The sequence below is a fragment of the Heterodontus francisci genome, chromosome 38 (genome assembly GCF_036365525.1).
Source record: "Heterodontus francisci isolate sHetFra1 chromosome 38, sHetFra1.hap1, whole genome shotgun sequence".
NCBI classification, from domain to species: Eukaryota; Metazoa; Chordata; class Chondrichthyes; order Heterodontiformes; family Heterodontidae; genus Heterodontus; species Heterodontus francisci.
The window spans coordinates 36907487-36925027 of NC_090408.1; the positions used below are offsets into that span (position 1 = coordinate 36907487).

At 41.9% G+C, this 17541-nt stretch overlaps 1 protein-coding gene across 7 annotated transcripts in view; it reads left to right on the forward strand.

The window, feature by feature from the left end:
* Positions 1-17541, forward strand: part of LOC137352536 (A-kinase anchor protein 13-like) — a 424312-nt gene that overhangs the window by 278133 nt on the left and 128638 nt on the right. For all 7 annotated transcript variants that reach the window (XM_068018105.1, XM_068018107.1, XM_068018108.1 and 4 more), the window contains one exon: positions 5417-5550. In XM_068018105.1, the coding sequence (XP_067874206.1) occupies positions 5417-5550 (134 nt within the window). The remainder of the gene's footprint in view (positions 1-5416; positions 5551-17541) is intronic.

Here is a 17541-nt window from a genome sequence, read left to right on the forward strand (position 1 = left end):
GACAGCATCTGTGGAAAGAGAAGCAGAGTTAACATTTCGGGTCACTGACCCAAAACGTTAACTCTGCTTCCCTTTCCACTATATAAATGAAGTCTGTCTTTCCAGACAATATCCAAACCTTTCCAGTGCAACTTTTTGGAAGGACAATGTACCTTTAATAAGACTAACAGCTATGAAGAGACCATATTTAATGCATACATAAAAATTAATCTAGATGGGAATCCGTGTTTAAACCTTGTTATGACAACTGCAGTTATAGCTTTTAGGAGGGCTGCACCTGGTGGTATAATTCCTATTTACTGCAAATTAATGCAGCCCTTCCTGGTGTATGCAAACAGCATAGGATGAGGGAACCTTCAATTTAAGCTTGACTAAACATTTTCTGTTGCTGCAAGTTCTTAAGTCGAGCTGTCTGATGCATAATTACTCTGCAAAAAAGACAGAACGTTAAATAAGCCATTATGTGGTGACGAACATGTCTGTGCTACAAAGGGCAGATCAAGTTGGATGAAGTTCAAAATTATAAGACAGATGCTGATGAGGGAGGCTGGTCATCTATTCCAGAAAAACCTCCACTTCCCCATCGCAGCCTCCCATTTTAAAAAATATAAATTCCAATAATTTTGCCTCCACTATTTTAACCAAGGTTCCATTCCATGTATTGAACACTGTGTGAAGTTGTACTTCCTGCCATTAGTTGTAAATTTCAATCTCTTCCCCACTTGTACTACTGTCATAGCTTAATTTGAAGTTGCATCTCAGATTTACCTTTTCTATATTATACATCTGTGTGAATATAAATCCAGTCTCCTGTGGCATTGCTCAGTGAGTCAGTGGATACACTGAAGTAGTTGGAAAGTATGTGTGAAGCTTACAGAAATTAAGTGCAATATTCATGAAAAAAGATTTTGCATTTATAGAGTGGTTTTCACAACAGCCAATGAAGTATTTTTCAATTGTAGTCACTGTTGTAATGTAGGAAACACGGCAGGCAATTTGCACACAGCAAGCTCCCACAAACAGAAATGTGATAACCAGATCATCTGTTTTTAGTGATTTGGGTTATGAGATAAATATTGGCCAGTACACCTGGGATAATTCCCCTGCTCTTCAAAATAGTGCTATGGGATTTTTTTTTACATGCTCCTGAGGGGGCAGACGGGGCCTCAGTTCAACATCTCATCTGCATGATAGCACCTCCGACAGTGCAGCACTCCTTCAGATATTGCACTGGAGTGTCAGCCAAGGCTTTTGTGCTGAAGTCTTTAGCATGGGACTTGAACCCACAATCTTCTGATTCAGGCAAGAGTGCTACCCACTGAGTTATGGCAAACTTTGTATGAAGTCATCTCTTAGCTTCCCCCCCCCACCTTTCACAGTAGAATAGCCCAAGGTCCTGTGATCCTAGGAATCCATCTTGTGACTGTTCTGTCTCGTTTGTGACATAATTTTTTATGACTTCAAGTGGAATATGTTTTTCTGTAATAATTAAAAATTCCTGTAGATTTGGTTTGTGTGTGTGTTTATTCCATAAAATGAAAACAAAATGCTGGAAACAACAGGTGAAACAGCATCTGTGGAGAAAGAAGCAGAGTTAATGTGGCAGTCAGTTGAATTGTTGTTGCCTGACCCGAGCATCTCCAACATCATTCTGTTTTTATTTAATTTCCAGTGTCCGCAGCATTCTTTGGTATAGCATAAAAAGGATGTCCCTTCATGAAATATAACCTCTAACTCTGCAGGTATATTGCATGTGTGTATAAAGTTATGGCTACCGGTGTTTACCTGGTACAAAACTTACTGTGACTGCATGCATGAGACGAGAGACCGTTCACACAACAAATGGCAAAAAAAAAAGTGTTCCTGTGTAGTTTTCAAACATGAAAATTACAGAGCAACTGGCTTGCTCCTGCAGACAGACAGGTGGTAATGCCCATCACCTGCACGGAGTGAAACAGCCTACCACTGGGAGAATCGTCAGGAAAGATTAACTGGAATGAACAGATGGGCTTCTCCAGTTTCCACCTGTACAGTGAGTGAGTGAACTATTACAAGGGTTTTGGCTTTAAGAGAAAGAAAGCTAAGGTAGAATGTCTGGAATAAGATTTTACTGGTGGCTGTGAATAGGCCCGACCACCCACCCTCTCTCAGTAAGATAGAGGATGCCTCGGGGAAATGAAAGCTGCATGAAAGAGCCAGTTTGTGTGTGTCTCTGTCGTCTTTTGGAAGGTTGGTTGTATTGAAAACAGTGCTAACCCTACATACAAACTTTCAAAGAACCCTGTTTGCCAAAATTTATAATTTTGTTTACTGGATCATATAACGTGTGTTTAAAACAAAAAGTTGCTTTTCAGTCAATGCTTAAGTAACTGGTGACAAATGGATCATCCCCTATTAATTCAGATAGTGTAAATGTTGGTTTCTATTACATTTTCCCACTTTGGAACATGTATTTTAGGGAGAAAAACAAACTAGTATATGGATTTTTCGCCATCTTCCCCATCCACTCCTCCCCAAACCCCACCCACCAAAGTATTTGGGTTTGGAACTGACATTAAATACTCAATGTGTGTCCTAGGAGCTGTTTATGCTTTAAGGCAGTAGCAACTTTTTTTTATCCATTTCCAGTTGTGTTTTAATTCATGCGTTGCCCTTCAGTTAATTTGATGAAGGTTGTTTTCATTATTTCTGAATCTATTGCGAGTGCTTTCCATTCTAGTGTTTATATACTTTAATTTTGGGCAACTGTGTTTTCTGTAGAAAAAAAATTATATTTAAATGTCTTGGTTAGTAATTTCATTTTAGATTTTTTTCAATGTAATTTGATTTTTTTTTTTCATTTCAGTTTTCCTGCTGAGCACTGGTCTAGGCCAAACATTTGCTCACTCGTACCAACACTTAGTAACAGCATAAGGAAACAACCGCACAATTATTTTCTAGGTTGCTAGTTTGGAGCATATAGTGTTGTCACCTAAATGCTTTTGAAGCGTCTTAACAGGCAGCGAGCTACCCAAGACAAACAGAATCAGTCATTCTCGATTCTGAAGCTGTTGCTTGTTTGGATCTCACTCCTGAAGCTTGCATACCTTTTCAGTGCTGCATGCACCTTTCCTTTCTGCACGATTTATTATTCGGGGGAGGGAGAGAGAGAGTGTTAAACGCAGTCTTGACTTGACCATCCTCTGGTTAGCAGAGTACTGAGAATCGCACTCAGCCAAGTTAAACGCAGTGAATCAGGGTCATGTTTCCTCCTGTAATGCACAGCTGGGTAGTGTTCTTCCTTGAGGCAGTGAGCGCGTTATCCAGACAAGCAGAATGTCCTGTGAGGGCAATGCTGCCAAACCTCTGCGGCACATTTTCCATGGTTATGTCACTTGGGTTTCCGAAGCTTACCTCATTAACTGCTCACGTAGCAATTTTACCGTTTCGCTTGAATTTGGCTGCAGGCTGTCAAATTAAATAATTAGAGAAGGCTGACGTGGGAAAGGGCTGGGAAGTAGTCTGCATGCAGTGTCACTGTCTGTTAGAACTATGTTCTGGATCCTGCTGGAGAGTTTGATTTTTTTGCTCTGTAAAACATTGCAGAAAGGTAGTCCCCTTGATCTGCATGTACTCTGTTTCCAGATCTAAATTGAGGAAAAGAGTAATGGATCTATCAAAAGGAAGAAAGAATTTTCAATTATAAAGCATCCTATCACAAGCCTTCGAATGTCCCAATGTAATTCATAACCAATTAGTTGCTTTATGAAGTGCTGTCATTGTTGATTTCAATGGAGTCAGCAATTTGCACACATCAAGATCCCACTGACTGTAAGAGATTAAAATAACCTGTTAATCTGTTTTTAATTGATTGTTGAAGGCAAATGTTAGCCCGAACACTGGAACTCCCTACTGCCCTTTGAATAGCTCTGTGGGATCTTTAAGACATACCTGCACCACTGGAATATGCAGACTGCTCTTTGGATTAATGTTTGGCGATGCAGAACTCTTGATGCTACTGTGAAATTACAGCCTAGGATGTGTGCTAAAATGCAGGAGTGGAACCAGAATGAGGGAATGCAGAGTTGAAACCAACTATAATTCTGGATAGTAGTTGAAGACCTGTTTTCTTGTTGAGAGCTGACCCATGGGGTGCAGCTCTCATTTCTGTTTGGCTTTGAAAAGTTTCTAGACTTGTAGTAAATGGCTTCATATCATTTTCTTCCAGAAAATTCTAAACTCTGCTATTCGAAAGATCGGATGAATTCTTGGAACAAAGTTGTTTTTTGGTTTTAAAAAAAATGCTCGAAGGGTGTGGATTTTGCAATGGGTTACACCTGAGAACGTTACTCAGGTGTGAGTTTGTATAGAGCTTCTGTGCTCGTCTATGGGGGCAGTCAGAGCAGAGGCAACATGGTTCTTCCTTTCCCATCCCAATCCACAACTGCAGATGAGTGTTCCAATTATTTAATGTCTCTCATTTTAATTCCCTGTCCATGTCATCCCTCCAGTAAACCACTGTAGTAGTTACAAGCAGAATAAGCCATTTAAACAGATCAGATGTGTTTTATAAAAACGCCTAAGTGTACAAAGCATCCATGTTAAGATCTCTTAATAAAACTGTGGAGCTTCTTAGCTTCATCGGTCTGCCTTTCCCCGCATGGTTGACATTGCTGATCCACGGTTTCATGATTTACCTCATTTTCCCACCTATTCCTTTCCACCTTTGCGGTGTCCAGCACTAAAAGCCGTGGTTTGTTTGTGGTCTGCTGCACTGATTATCTGTCAGTACGTTTACAGGACAAAGCCTTGTGTGGGCTGTTGCCTCGGTACCCTGCTTGTTTTCTTAGTACCTGTCTTTCAGATGAGATGTTAAACCCCCGTATGCCCCCTCAGGCAGACCTAAAAGATCCTGTGGTGCTGTTTTGAAGAAGAGCAGGGGAGTTCTCCCCAGTGTTGTGGCCAATATTTATCCCTCAACTAACGTCACTTAAACAGATAAACTTGTCCTATATCACATGACTGTTTGTGGGATCTTGCTGTGCGCAGCGACTACACTAAAGCGCTTTGGGACATCTTGAGGTCGTGAAAGGCGGGATATCAATGCAAGTTCGTTCATTCTTTTGTTGCTGGTATTGTACTTTTTTTTCCAGTGCAGAGGGCATTACTGTACTATATGTGTGGACCATAATTTGGGGGCTCTCAATTATCCACCAGTTTGCATTATCTACCTGGGTAGCCCCCTTCACTGTGATAGGCAATGGAGATTTTGCTGTGCTCTTTCTTGATAATTAGAGCACTGAGGATTTGGAAGTTTGCCTGAAAATGGGTGAGTTATGGTTGTGAAACCTTCTGCGTTTATTGGCTGTTCACGTTACATGATGAGACACCGGAATCAATTAACAATTGTTAATGACTACCATTTTCTTTTTATCAGAATATGGCCAGTTGTCTGAGCAACAGTTGGTTGTTGAGTGTACCTCATCGATGCTTGTGACTGCAGACCCTTCGTGCCATTCAGATGGACTGATAAGCGATGAAACCACAGAAGCTGCTGACTTGTACACAAAGGTAGGGAGAAGTCTCCTTTTTGCTATTCATCCTTGTTGATATTTCAGGTCACTGAGGCCTAACACTCAGTCTGTTGTCTTCATTTGAGTATATCTGTACTCCAGTGATGTATGGATTTTGATTTTTCCTCTTCTCTGACCTCTTAAGATGCTCTTGTGAATCATTCTTCTGTGAGACAAATAAAAATGTTTTTGGTGCTTACCAGATGTTCATTTTCTTGAGCATCCCTTATTTTCATTGCACCACCATTGGCAGCCATGCCTTCAGCTGCCTAGGCCCTAAGGTCTGGAATTCCATTGCTAAACCTAATCCTGCCTCTCCCCCTCTAAGATGCCCCTTAAAACCTGCCTCCTTGACCAAGCTTTTGGTTGGTCACCTGTCCTAGCATCTCCATATGTAGCTTGGAGTCAAATTTTGTTTGACAGTGCTCCTATGAACCGCCTTGGGACATTATCCTACTTTAAAAGTGCCATTTAAATTAATGTGGTTGTTGCTTGCATCAATGAGGTAGCTCTTTAACCTTCATAGAGCAGTTTCACTTGCAGTATGGAGTGTGGGTAAGCACTGCCATTATAGTTCTCGTTTGCCATAATGACTCATTACCAGCTCAAAGCAGGGAACAAGGGAAACAGAATATATATGGCAATGAACCTGATCTGCACCCAGCTCCACTTGGATACAAGTCTTTTTGGCATATATTACCTTATAACTAATTCAAAGTTCAAATGGAGACCGAGTACTGTCTGTTCTCAGTGCATAAGTGAACTGTTAGAAGGGGTTATCTTGCACTCAAAGCATGTATCCCATCAGTGGGTGTTGTTATTCCCACAGTGAGCTTCCTCTGAAGCAGGCACCTCTCCTCTCAACTGACCGTGTAACAATATTAATGCCAAAGTTACGGAAACACCTATCCTCCTTAGAGAGGGTGTCCGCCCCGAACTTGGATGAAAAATAGAACATGGATCTAGCACTAATTAATTGAGACTCTTCTGTAGCATTACATATTGTGTACAGATTAGTTTTTCACCTGAAGAAAATTCGACAAATAAAGTATCTGGTTCTGTGTACATCGCTCGCCCCTCTCATAGACATTTAATCCATCCCTTATATAGTGAGTCGCATCTTACAATGTTAAATATTTACTTCTTAAAGACTGTGGAGCTCCTTAATGCCCTCAGTCTTTCTGCTACAGTCAAGTGGCTTTTACTATTCAAGTTTCATGTCACTGATCTCTGCTTTTATTTTACTGTTCAACATGTATGGAGCCCAGCACTGTGGAACCTGAGCCTTCACTCTGGTTTCTGAATAAATAACAAGTGAAAGTTTCACTGAGTTTGGTGGTTTTAGAAACCCAGGGTAGCCCATCTTCCCCCCCCCCCCCCCCCTCACAGTGCTTGATATTTCAAATTACTTCTTGTCTTTTGGTAGAAATGGATTTGATAGACTTAATGCCCATTCCCCAATTTCAGAAATTGCTAGACCTTTGTGGGTATCTTACTTCCCAGTCAGCGCTCATCGCTGATCTCGAAGTAAGATGTTCACAAAGACCTAGCGATCTCTGTAGCACAACCGAGTGTTAATTTGAATCTGACGGCAAGTCAAGGGGATCTCAAGGCGTCCATCAACGGTGTTGTCATCAAGCAGGGTAAGCAGCCAATCACATTGAAGTATTCTCAGATGGCAAACCAGGAAGTAAAATGCACTGATTATCCTTCATTTTTATAAGTTTTATGGAGAGATAAATAAAGATTGGAGCATACAAATTAGAAACTGAAATATCATAAACTTGTAAAAAAAAAATAAAAAATTTTAATAAACAATGACATTTTTATCATAATGGAAACATTTGACATTATACAAGCATAAAATTAATTTTCCAAGGCTAGAGAGATTGTTCAGTAGTTATGACTTAGTATGTGCTTTAAAAAAAAGTTACACCTCTTTAAGAAGGCGTAACTTTTTCACGGGGTTTTAACACGATATTACAGAGTAAAAGGGGCATTCTTGTCAGTTTAGTGATTTCTGAAAGATTGCTGTATGGGGGACTTCAACAACGCACTCGACAGTGGAGCAGGAAATTATTGACAGCAACTTCTGTATTTCCGCATTTAACTGCGCAGGTGCACAGGGTAATGATCACAAATGCTGACAATTTTGCCATCCTGACTGCAAAATCCAGGCGATTATGTTTTTTGACTTGACTTGCAATGATGAACTCTGTTCTTTTCATAATTAATTCATAGAGTTCATACTTTTTATCTGTCTCTTGGCTTTCATCCAGAGATCAGGATATTTCGTTGTTTGGTGTAGCCTGTGATTGCAGTGTGAATTGGAAGAGATGGTCGTCAGCCAGTGTAAAGCACTGCAATGTATGATCTTTGCAATTCTTTTCATTAACTGGATGGCAAGGTGACACAGGACTTGAGTTCCAACGCCATCTGTGTTTAGCAAGTGGCATGTCTGTCATTTCTCAGATGCACCATCATTGGGAAATTACTGAGTGTAGGTCAGGGGCTTCTCATCGGTTAAATGGTGTTTGCTCTTCTCTGTGTTTGCTCTTCTCTGTGTTTGATCTGTTCAATTCGTGACATCATTCAGTGGCAGAGGTAGTATTTGAAATACAATTGAGATTCAGTGCATGAACATGGGTGGGGGGGGGGGGAGGAGAAAGTCAAAGGTAAAGAATTCTAAACCGTGAATATTGTAGTTGAAATTGGAAAATTACTTCATTGAGTTCTTGCTGTGCGGAAAGGCTGAAGGCTATTTGTTAATGAAGCGCACGTTTTGACAGATCTGTTCAAGGGCAGCTGCCAGTTTTCAGGAGTGTTTCATGTGTTCAAAGTCCCTCAACTGCTAACTGTTGAATGCTCAGTAAAATTTGAATGCCCTTCAAACAAGCATTTGCCTTTATGTACAGATAGAGAAATTTAAACAGAAATAACGTGGTTGTAAGTTGAACTATTCAAATTATGGGCCTTGGGACTCTATGGTCTGCAATGTTACTACCGCTCGTTTTCGAATTGCTCTTCTGCCTCTCTTCCACTGTTTTCTGTTGTCTGTATTTTATTGGTTTGAATATTTGGAAAGGTCTAGTCTTGGTGCTTTTCCACAGCCCCATTAGCTATCTCGATATTAACGAGTTTTCCTAAACATGAATATGAGCATGGATTTAAACTTTGTGGTCTGCCAGGCTTTAAGTTAGAACCATAATACCAAAGAAAGGTTACAGCACAAAAGGAGGCCATTCAGCCCATAGCGTCTGCGCTGACTGAAAAAACTAATCACGATCTAATCCCACCTTCCAGCATCTGGTCCGTAGCCTTGCAGGTCACAGCACTTCAGGTGCAGGTCCAGGTACCTTTTAAATGAATTGAGGGTTTCTAGCTCCTCTACCGATCCGGGCAGTGAATTCCAGACACCCACCACCCTCTGGGCGAAAAAGTTTTTCTTCATGTCCCCTCTAATCCTTCTACCAATCACCTTAAATCTGTGCCCCCTAGTAATTGACCTCTCTGCTAGGGGAAACAGGTCCTTCCTCTCTATCTAGACCCCTCATCATTTTGTACACCTCAGTTAAGTCACCCTCAGCCTCCTCTGTTCTAAGGAAAACAATCCTAGCCTATCCAATCTGTCATCATAGCTACAATTTTCAAGCCCAGGCAACATTCTTGTAAATCTTCTCTCTACTCTCTCCAGAGCAATTATGTCCTTCCTGTAATGTGACCAGAACTGTATTCAATAGTCCAGCTGTGGCCTAACCAGCATTTTATACAGTTCCAGCATTACAACCCTGCTTTTGTATTCTCTCCCTCAGCCAGTAAAGGAAAGCATTCCATATGCCTTCTTCCCAACTTGACCTACCTGTCCTACCACCTTCAGGAACCTGTGGACATGCAGTCCAAGGTCTCTCACTTCCTCTACTCCTCTCAATATCCTCCCATTTATTGTGTATTCCCTTGCTTTATTTGCCCTCCCCAAATGCATTACCTCACACTTCTCTGGATTGAATTCCATTTGCCACTTTTCTGCCCACTCAACCAAACCATTCATATCATTCTGGAGTCTACGGCTGTCCTCTTCACTATCAACTACACGGCCAATTTTTGTTGTGTGCCTAACTGGCCCATGATAGCCCAAAAAATATTGAAAGCTCCTGTTAGAAATAATAGAAAAGTTAATCTTGAAGCACATTGGAATTCTGCCTGGTTTATTAGCAGTAGCTTCATCTGGGACTCTTTACGAGTTGCAGACAAGTTTACAAACTGAAATTAAAATAACAGTTCATTTTAAAAGTTTACAAGCACTGGGTAAATCATCTTGAAACAAAAATGAACAGCTTGTTTTTGGAAGTGAGACTTAGTTGGAGTTGGCACTGTCGTCTTCACATCTGCAATTCCTGCTCGCTTAACTTGATTTCAACTCATATGCTTCCCTTCCTTTTGAAATGTGGCAGTTTCATCCTTCCCTTTCCCCCCTGTCCTTCACCACCGCGCGCCTCTTCCGCTGCCGCTCCCCCCACACTATCTTTACAATCTGGGTTATGTTGATATCAGGAATGCCTGAGTAGAGTCTGCATACCTACCTACATAGGAGAAGGAAGATGGATTGCAAATCTTCAGGAAGCCTCGGCTGTAAGTACTGTGATAGCGGACTGCTTGTACTCTTGAGTAGATGGCAGCACTTGTTGCCGGGGGACATGCAGGCTGTGGCCTGATTTGTGTGGGTAATGTGGCCTGGGACATCACCTACATACAACACCGTGCATTATCTTCAACATAACACACGCTAACCTGTGCATTATCCTCAGGCTTTGCATGTATGTTATCTGCATGTTCTGCCTGTGTGCAGGGTAATGCACAGGTTGGGATGGGTTACGTGGAGAGTATCACATGGGCTAGGGAAGGTTGTGTCGAGGGTAGCGTGCAGGCTGGAACCTGTCATATGGAAGCCAAGTCATAGGCTGTGCGTCTTGTATGGAGGATAACATACAGGCAGACTGAGAGAATAACACACAAGGATATAGCATAGGTTAGCAGATGTTATGTTGAAGATAATGCACAAGATGAAATACGTATGGAGGGTGATGTGCAAACTGCATGATGTTGCTTTGAAAATAATGTGCAGACTAAAAAATGTATGCAGGGTAACTCGTTGAACATTTAAGACAATGATAGCAGCAAGAGCAAAGCTTGAACAGTTATCGTTTTCTCACTTTTGAGTTTTTTTAAGTTTGAGTTACTCCATCTGATGCATAGACATGGAGTTTGTTGGATATTTTTGATGGTGACTTTGCTCGACTACATGTCCTGTGTATGCTGTACTCTCCTGTTGTATAAAAGAATAAGAATTTTTGGAGATGGGAAAAAAAATCAATAAGCCACCAAGCTGCACACTTTTTGATTGATCTGAACTTTGCCTTCTCGCCATAGCCTCCAATTCCTTCTGTTCCTAAAAGGACATCTCATTGCATCTTGAACCTATTTGTACAGATGGTTTCAGTTCCCTTCCATGGTAACTTATTGTACAATCTTTTGCCCTTTGGGTGAAAAGGTTTTGCTTGAGTTCCTTTCATACTCCAAACTTCCTAATCTTTAGCTTGTGTTCTCTGCCAGTCTGATGTTAAAGGCCACACCATGGCCCTTGTTTTAGTCCAGCTCCTTTCTGATGCAACCTACAGTCTAAAATCGTTTATCAAAATTGATAACTTTGAAGAATTATGAAAACATTTCGAGATTTTAATTTTTTTTTAAACCTTTATATTCTGAACGTGTTACTATTGGGTTTTAAAAGAAAAAAAATTGCTCCTGCTCATCAAGTCAACTGTTTAAGTGGTAATTTCAGTTGTATGGGTAGGCCCTGGCAGATGAAGTCATTAAACAGTTAGCTTATTCTTCACAAACTTCAGTTGCAGTGTTAACTATTTTGGTTCAGTCCCTTAGGTCTTTTTGTAAACTAGGACCTCATTGAGGTGGTGCTGGGAACCAATGGGTTACATGCCAACAATTCAATGGAATGGTAGGATGCGTAGCCAGGACAGAAATTAAACTAATGCTTTAAAATGTGGATTAACTGAACTCAGTTCAAGTCTGCAGATACCATTACAGTTGGTACTTCTGTAGTTCAGTTCACAGGATGCATGCTTATATCGCCGAATCCAGTTCCTTGATCTTGGTAGATCTGTGAAAAGATAAGCCTACAGTTCTGTAGTGGGGATTGGGGAACTGATGAACAGATGTAAGAAGCAGAACTTGTATAGAGTGCCAGGGATTCTGTCTCATCGAAGGACAAGAGTTCTCCCAGTGTAACATTCAAAACTACACCCAACATCCGAACTACAGAGCCCCCAGTGCCTCTGAGTCAGAATGTGGTAGGTTTGAGCTGCACTCCTAAGAATCGAGCCATGTCCCATCTTACCCCACACTGGCAATGGGAAGTTCTATCCAATCTTCAGACCTGGTACTAATGGGGGGCATTGGGGGAAATAATGCTGTACCAATGAAAGTGGCTCCAGTTATGTAGAACAACATATAACGAGTGTGAAAAAATTGTTACAGTAATGAAGCACTTCATTTGTTTTATAATTCTGACATTTACCTTTCCTTATAATTAAAACACATTACCTAGGCTGAGACTTCAGTGTATCTCTGAGAGAGTGCTGTCTAGTGAAAGCTCCTGTCCTTCGGATGGCTGAGAGTCCCTGCCTGTCTATGCTGGTTCTGCTTCCTAGGTCTGAAAGCGAGGAGCTCATTGTGGTGGTGCAGGCGCCCAGTGGGTGGGCGCGCCAGTCGCTACGATGCCAACAGTTAACCAGGTTGGGTTTTGTCTAGAAGTCTATATAAGTTATGCTAATGCTTTATGATGAGGGTCAGCCTGACTCAGTTCAGTGTGGTTTGAAAAAGAGCAGGTATTTGTCCCTGGAATCTTGGTGCACATTCTTCTGTCGCTCAACGTCACCCAAAAGCAGAATGACTGATCGATCATTGGTTCATCTCGTTGCTGCATGTGGGATCTTGCTGTGCTCAACATGGTTCCCACGTTTGCTACACTGCATTTTAAAGTGATTTTTCAATGCAGAGCATTTCAAATGTTGAGAGGTGATAATGAACTGTTTAGATGCTTCACCTTTTAAACCATACTTGGTACTGTTTTGATCACTATGCCAAGATATACAGGAAAGAGCAAGAAGACTGATATGAAGTGTTGGGTGAACTCACAAAGATCAGAGAAGCTTAAGTTTTGAAGTCTAGAAAGGAGGGTAATTTCATTGAAATACACATAATATTAAGTGTTATAGGTAAAGTAAACCCAGGTTATTATTTCAATGCTATCCAGGAGATGATGTATACATCAAAATTAATGAAAGAAATTTAAAACAGTTGCATTATGACATAATTTCTTCATTTCAGCTTTTGCATTTAAATTACTCTCAGGTGAGTTCTTAGCTCCTCACTCACAGCCGTGAAGGTATCTTCATTGACCCAAGTATCTCGATGTGTTTTGGTCATGTTTCTGTTGATCATCCAAGGCACAAATGATAAAAAAAAATTTTTTTTAATGTGTTCAATGATTTGCCAGGCATGGTAGTAAAGGCAAAAAATTCTAGTTATTCAAAATAAAGCTGTATGCTGAGAGGGGAGCATTAAAATATTAGGAAGATGAGTTTTGATTAACTCAGTAGCTTTTTGTCATCCTTGACATGGTTGGCAGCCTCTTTAAAAGCTGGTTGTAGAGCGGAATCGGCCAATTGTCTGGGTCAGTTTGCCTGCCTGTCCCTTACTTGGTGTCATGTGGCACAAGAGGATTGAACCTGCATGCCCGCTTTTGCTTGTTTCGTGCTTCAGCGCACATGTTTGCAGTGAGACATTGACCCGGAGGGCTGTTTTGCTGGATGTCCTAATTTGTTTTTATTCATTCATGGGATGTGGCCGTCCCTGGCAAGGCCAGCAATTATTGCCCATCACTAATTGCCCTTGAGATGGTGGTAGTGAACCGCCTTCTTGAACCGCTGCCGTGTGAGTAGTATAGGGACACCCACAGTGTTGTTAGGTAGGGAGTTCCAGGATTTTGACCCAGCGATGATGAAGTCAGGATGGTGAGCCACTTGGAAGGGAACTTGCAGGTGGTGGTGTTCCCATGCACCTGCTGCCCTTCTCCTTCATATATGTGCAAAATGAAAATAAGTATTTTCAGTTAAAGGTCCTATGGCACTATTCACAACAAAAGCAGGAAATTCTACTGATGTCCTGGCAAAATTCATTCCTTAATCAACACTATCAAAAAACTGATAGAACCGGTCACAATTACTGGTTGTGGAAATTAGCTGACACCTTTCCCTGCAACACAACGGTAAATACAATCCAAAAGGTAATTGATCTGGTAAAGTGCTATATAAATGCAGGAGTTATTTTTTGTAACCTCAATCAATGCATTTAGATGACTTCTCATTACAGTTCCTAATTTTAGGGCAAGCCAGAATGTTGTGGGAGGAAATACGTTAATAACAGCCATATGTACTTATAAAGCAGGTTGCCATCATAGAACCAAATTACCCTCCTGGCAATCTTGCAAGAACTTCAGACATTACTGCTTTAATAACACACTTATGTTGTAGCTCAGCCTCTAGGGGGGTGGGGGGTGCCTCTAGATCTAAACAGCCAAGGCTGCCACTGGCATATTATCTTGGCCACAGGGAAGGAGGGGATGAGGGCAAGACTAAGGAGTCTGAGCTCCTAGCCATTATTTGGCATGTACGACCCTCCCCACCCTGAATCTGAGTAGAGCCACAACCAGACAGGAAGGTCATAAATGAGACTGTGTACTGGACTGCAACATTATAAGTTACGGTTTGGGGGGGGGGAGGGGAGAAAGACTGTTGTTTAAAGAGCTCCTTATTGATTCTGTTAAGTGTGTCTCAAAATGCTTTGTGTAATTATGAATGAAGTGCAGTGATTCATGTTATGCAGATAAATGTTGCCTAGTCCACAAATCTGAGACAACAGAAGCCAGATAATATTCTGTTGGAAGGAGATTCATAAAGTAAGTGGGGAAATATTGTCTTGAGCTCCCATATAAACCACATACTCTTGCCGTCAACTCCATTTCCCCTGCCCAGCCACTGTTTCAGGCTGGACTGGACGATTCACTCAGCATTTTACTCAACCTTGGTCTGAGCTTCTGAGGCCTTTTCCTCCCCCTCACTAATATCAGCAGTCTGTACCCCTTCCTCAACCTATCTACTGCTGAAACCCTCATCCATGCCTTTTTCACCTCCAGGTTCAACTAATGTTCTCCTGGCAAGCTCCTATTCCCCACCCTTACTAACCATCAACTCATCCAAATTTCTACAGCTCTTCTCTTGTCCTCCTCACCCAGTATCTCTGTCTTTGCTGTCCTCCATTGGCCCAAATTCAAAATACTCTTCGTCATGTTTAAACCCCACCATGGTGTTATCGCATTCCTATCCTGTTAAACATCACTGCCACAAGCCCTTCCACCACCCCTTTCCTCCCTACACTGTACTCTGTTTCCCTGACTGCGGATACTTGGGAATCTCCTCCTCCTATCACCTCCCCCCACCCCCCCCCCCCCCCACCCTCCCATTGGCAGCCATTTCTTCAGCTGCATCAGCCCCATGCTCTGAAAATCCATACCTTAATCCCCTGCCTCTTTAAGACCCTCCTTAAAACTCGCCTCTTACACCAAGCTATTTTTTGAGGACCTCCTCCAAATATCTCTTTCGTCTCAGCATTCATTTTTTCTAAATTATACCTCTGTGAAGTGCCTTTGGCTGTTTTTCTACATTAAAGGTGCAATATAAAAGCAAGTAGTTGTCTTGCTTGTTGATGAAACCATCTGAAAAGCAATCGGTGTGTTTTTGGGAAGAGCAAGGTGTAGCTTTTAATTTGGAACAAATGTCCATTACTCCTTTTATAGAACAACTTAAATATATTTTTCGTAGATCAATTTATTCATGTGGGCCGTCTGGACCCCAACACTGAATGCTACAAATGGTTATCTGAATTCACATTATTCCTTTAGGGAATGGCTTGTTTCCAGTCTTACATCTAGTATTCAAATAGAACAGAGTCTTTCACAAATAGTGAGCTGTTTTCCAGAAACCCCTCTCTTTTGTGAGGTGCCTTTGTCAAAATATCACTGGTGTTGACTCACCACATTCTAGTCTCGGGATTTGTGTAGAATTCGAATCAATGAATGATTTTTTTTTTTGTTCAAAAAAAAAATCAATTTTTTTTGGTAATGGGCACAAGAAGAAAGATCAGCTGAACTGCCTGACTGTTCTCATGTGGGAACCTTCTGTGGGCTGAGGCAAAAATTTTCCGAAAAGCGTCAACAGAAGTAGCAAATGCAGATGTCCACTTGGCTCCTGTTTCACTAAATTACTACAGTGCTCACTGGAAATATCTCAGACGTTGGCTTTCAAGGTCTCTTCCTTGATTCTGTCAGCAGTAGTTTTCATTTAGGTTCTATTCCTTATTTTTGTTCTCCTAAAGGTGTTGAATTATGCAAAAGTATGAAGGCTACTGTTCAGCACTCTTCCCCTTCCTTGGGTGTGAGCCTCGTGAGTGTTGATGGGCTGTTGAGCTGTGAAAGGCATCATAGATGAGACCACAGGCAGGATTTCCCTCTGGGGGTGGGAATCAGAGGTCAGGACTGTTACTGGGTCACAGAACTGCCCCTGGGAGCAACAGTCACAGGCTCTGTTTTTAACAGAGGCCAGGTTCGCCATCCAATTAAGGACGTCTGGCGGCTCTAGAAGCTGGAAGGCCAATCAGAGGCCTTCCAGCTTGAAAGGAGCAGGAGGCTGCAGTAGAGGGTAAGTAAGGGAGGGTGTGCTTCAAGATGGAAGCGCCCTCTCTCCAGTTTTTTTTAAACTTAAATTAAAAATGGATCTTGCAGCCAGGCCAACACTGTAGGGCTGCGGGGAGGATGTACAGGGGCCCCTCCACAGGGTGGACGGCAGCTGCTCCTGCCCCCAGGTAGACAAGGAGACAAGGGTGGGTAGCCCTGCCACCCCTTGACCCCTCGATCCCACCCCCCCACACACATCCTGCCTCGGAAAAATGACCCGGGGGCTGGAATGGATGGATGGAGCTGGGAAACCGGCACGGCGGTTGGCGGGACTATTTTTAGCACCTGCCCACCTCTGATCCCAGCTCCGGAGGTGCTGAAATTATAGCCCCAATGCTCCTTTCCTGATGTCTGCACTAGATAGGTCCCAAACTGTTAGCTTTGTTGGACGCACAGATATCACGCATGAAGTGTTAATCCATATTCTCATTAATTTACTGATTTTAACAGATCCTGCTTTCAGGTTTCAGCATTAAACCCTAATGAGGCAATGATGCTTAAAAAAAACTGTCCTTCCAAGCCTCCAAGTTCACACATTTTGAACAAAATGAAAAATAAAAACAAATGAGACTAATCTAGGAATGTTGGAACGGGAGTCGGCCATTTAGTCCCTTGAGGTTGCTCCATTCTGTTAGATCGTGGTGATCTGTGACCTCAGCAGTGTTTACCTGCCTTGGCCCTTTGTCCTTTGATATCCTTAATCAACAAAAATCTATCGTGTTTCTCTTGAAAGCTCCGATTGTCCAGCATCAACAGCCTTTTGCAGGGGAGAATTCTACATTTCTACAACCCTTAGTGTGTAGAAGTGCTTCATGCTCTCCCTCCTAAATGGCCGAGCTCCAATTTTAAGATTTTGTCCCCTCATTCTTGATTCCCCTATCAGGGAAGTATTTTTCTGCATCGGCCTTATCAAATCCTTTTAACATTTTAAAAACCTTGTTCAGGTCACCTCTCACTCAAGGGGGATACTAGGCAAGTTTATGCAACCTGTCCTCATAATTTAAACCTCTAAGCCCCAGTATTGCAAGAGCTCATGATCAGACAAGACGATGTGTTACAGACTTTCATTCCATCAGGGTCACTCAGTAGTGTTCCCTCTCTGGTCCAAGAGCACTGGGGTTA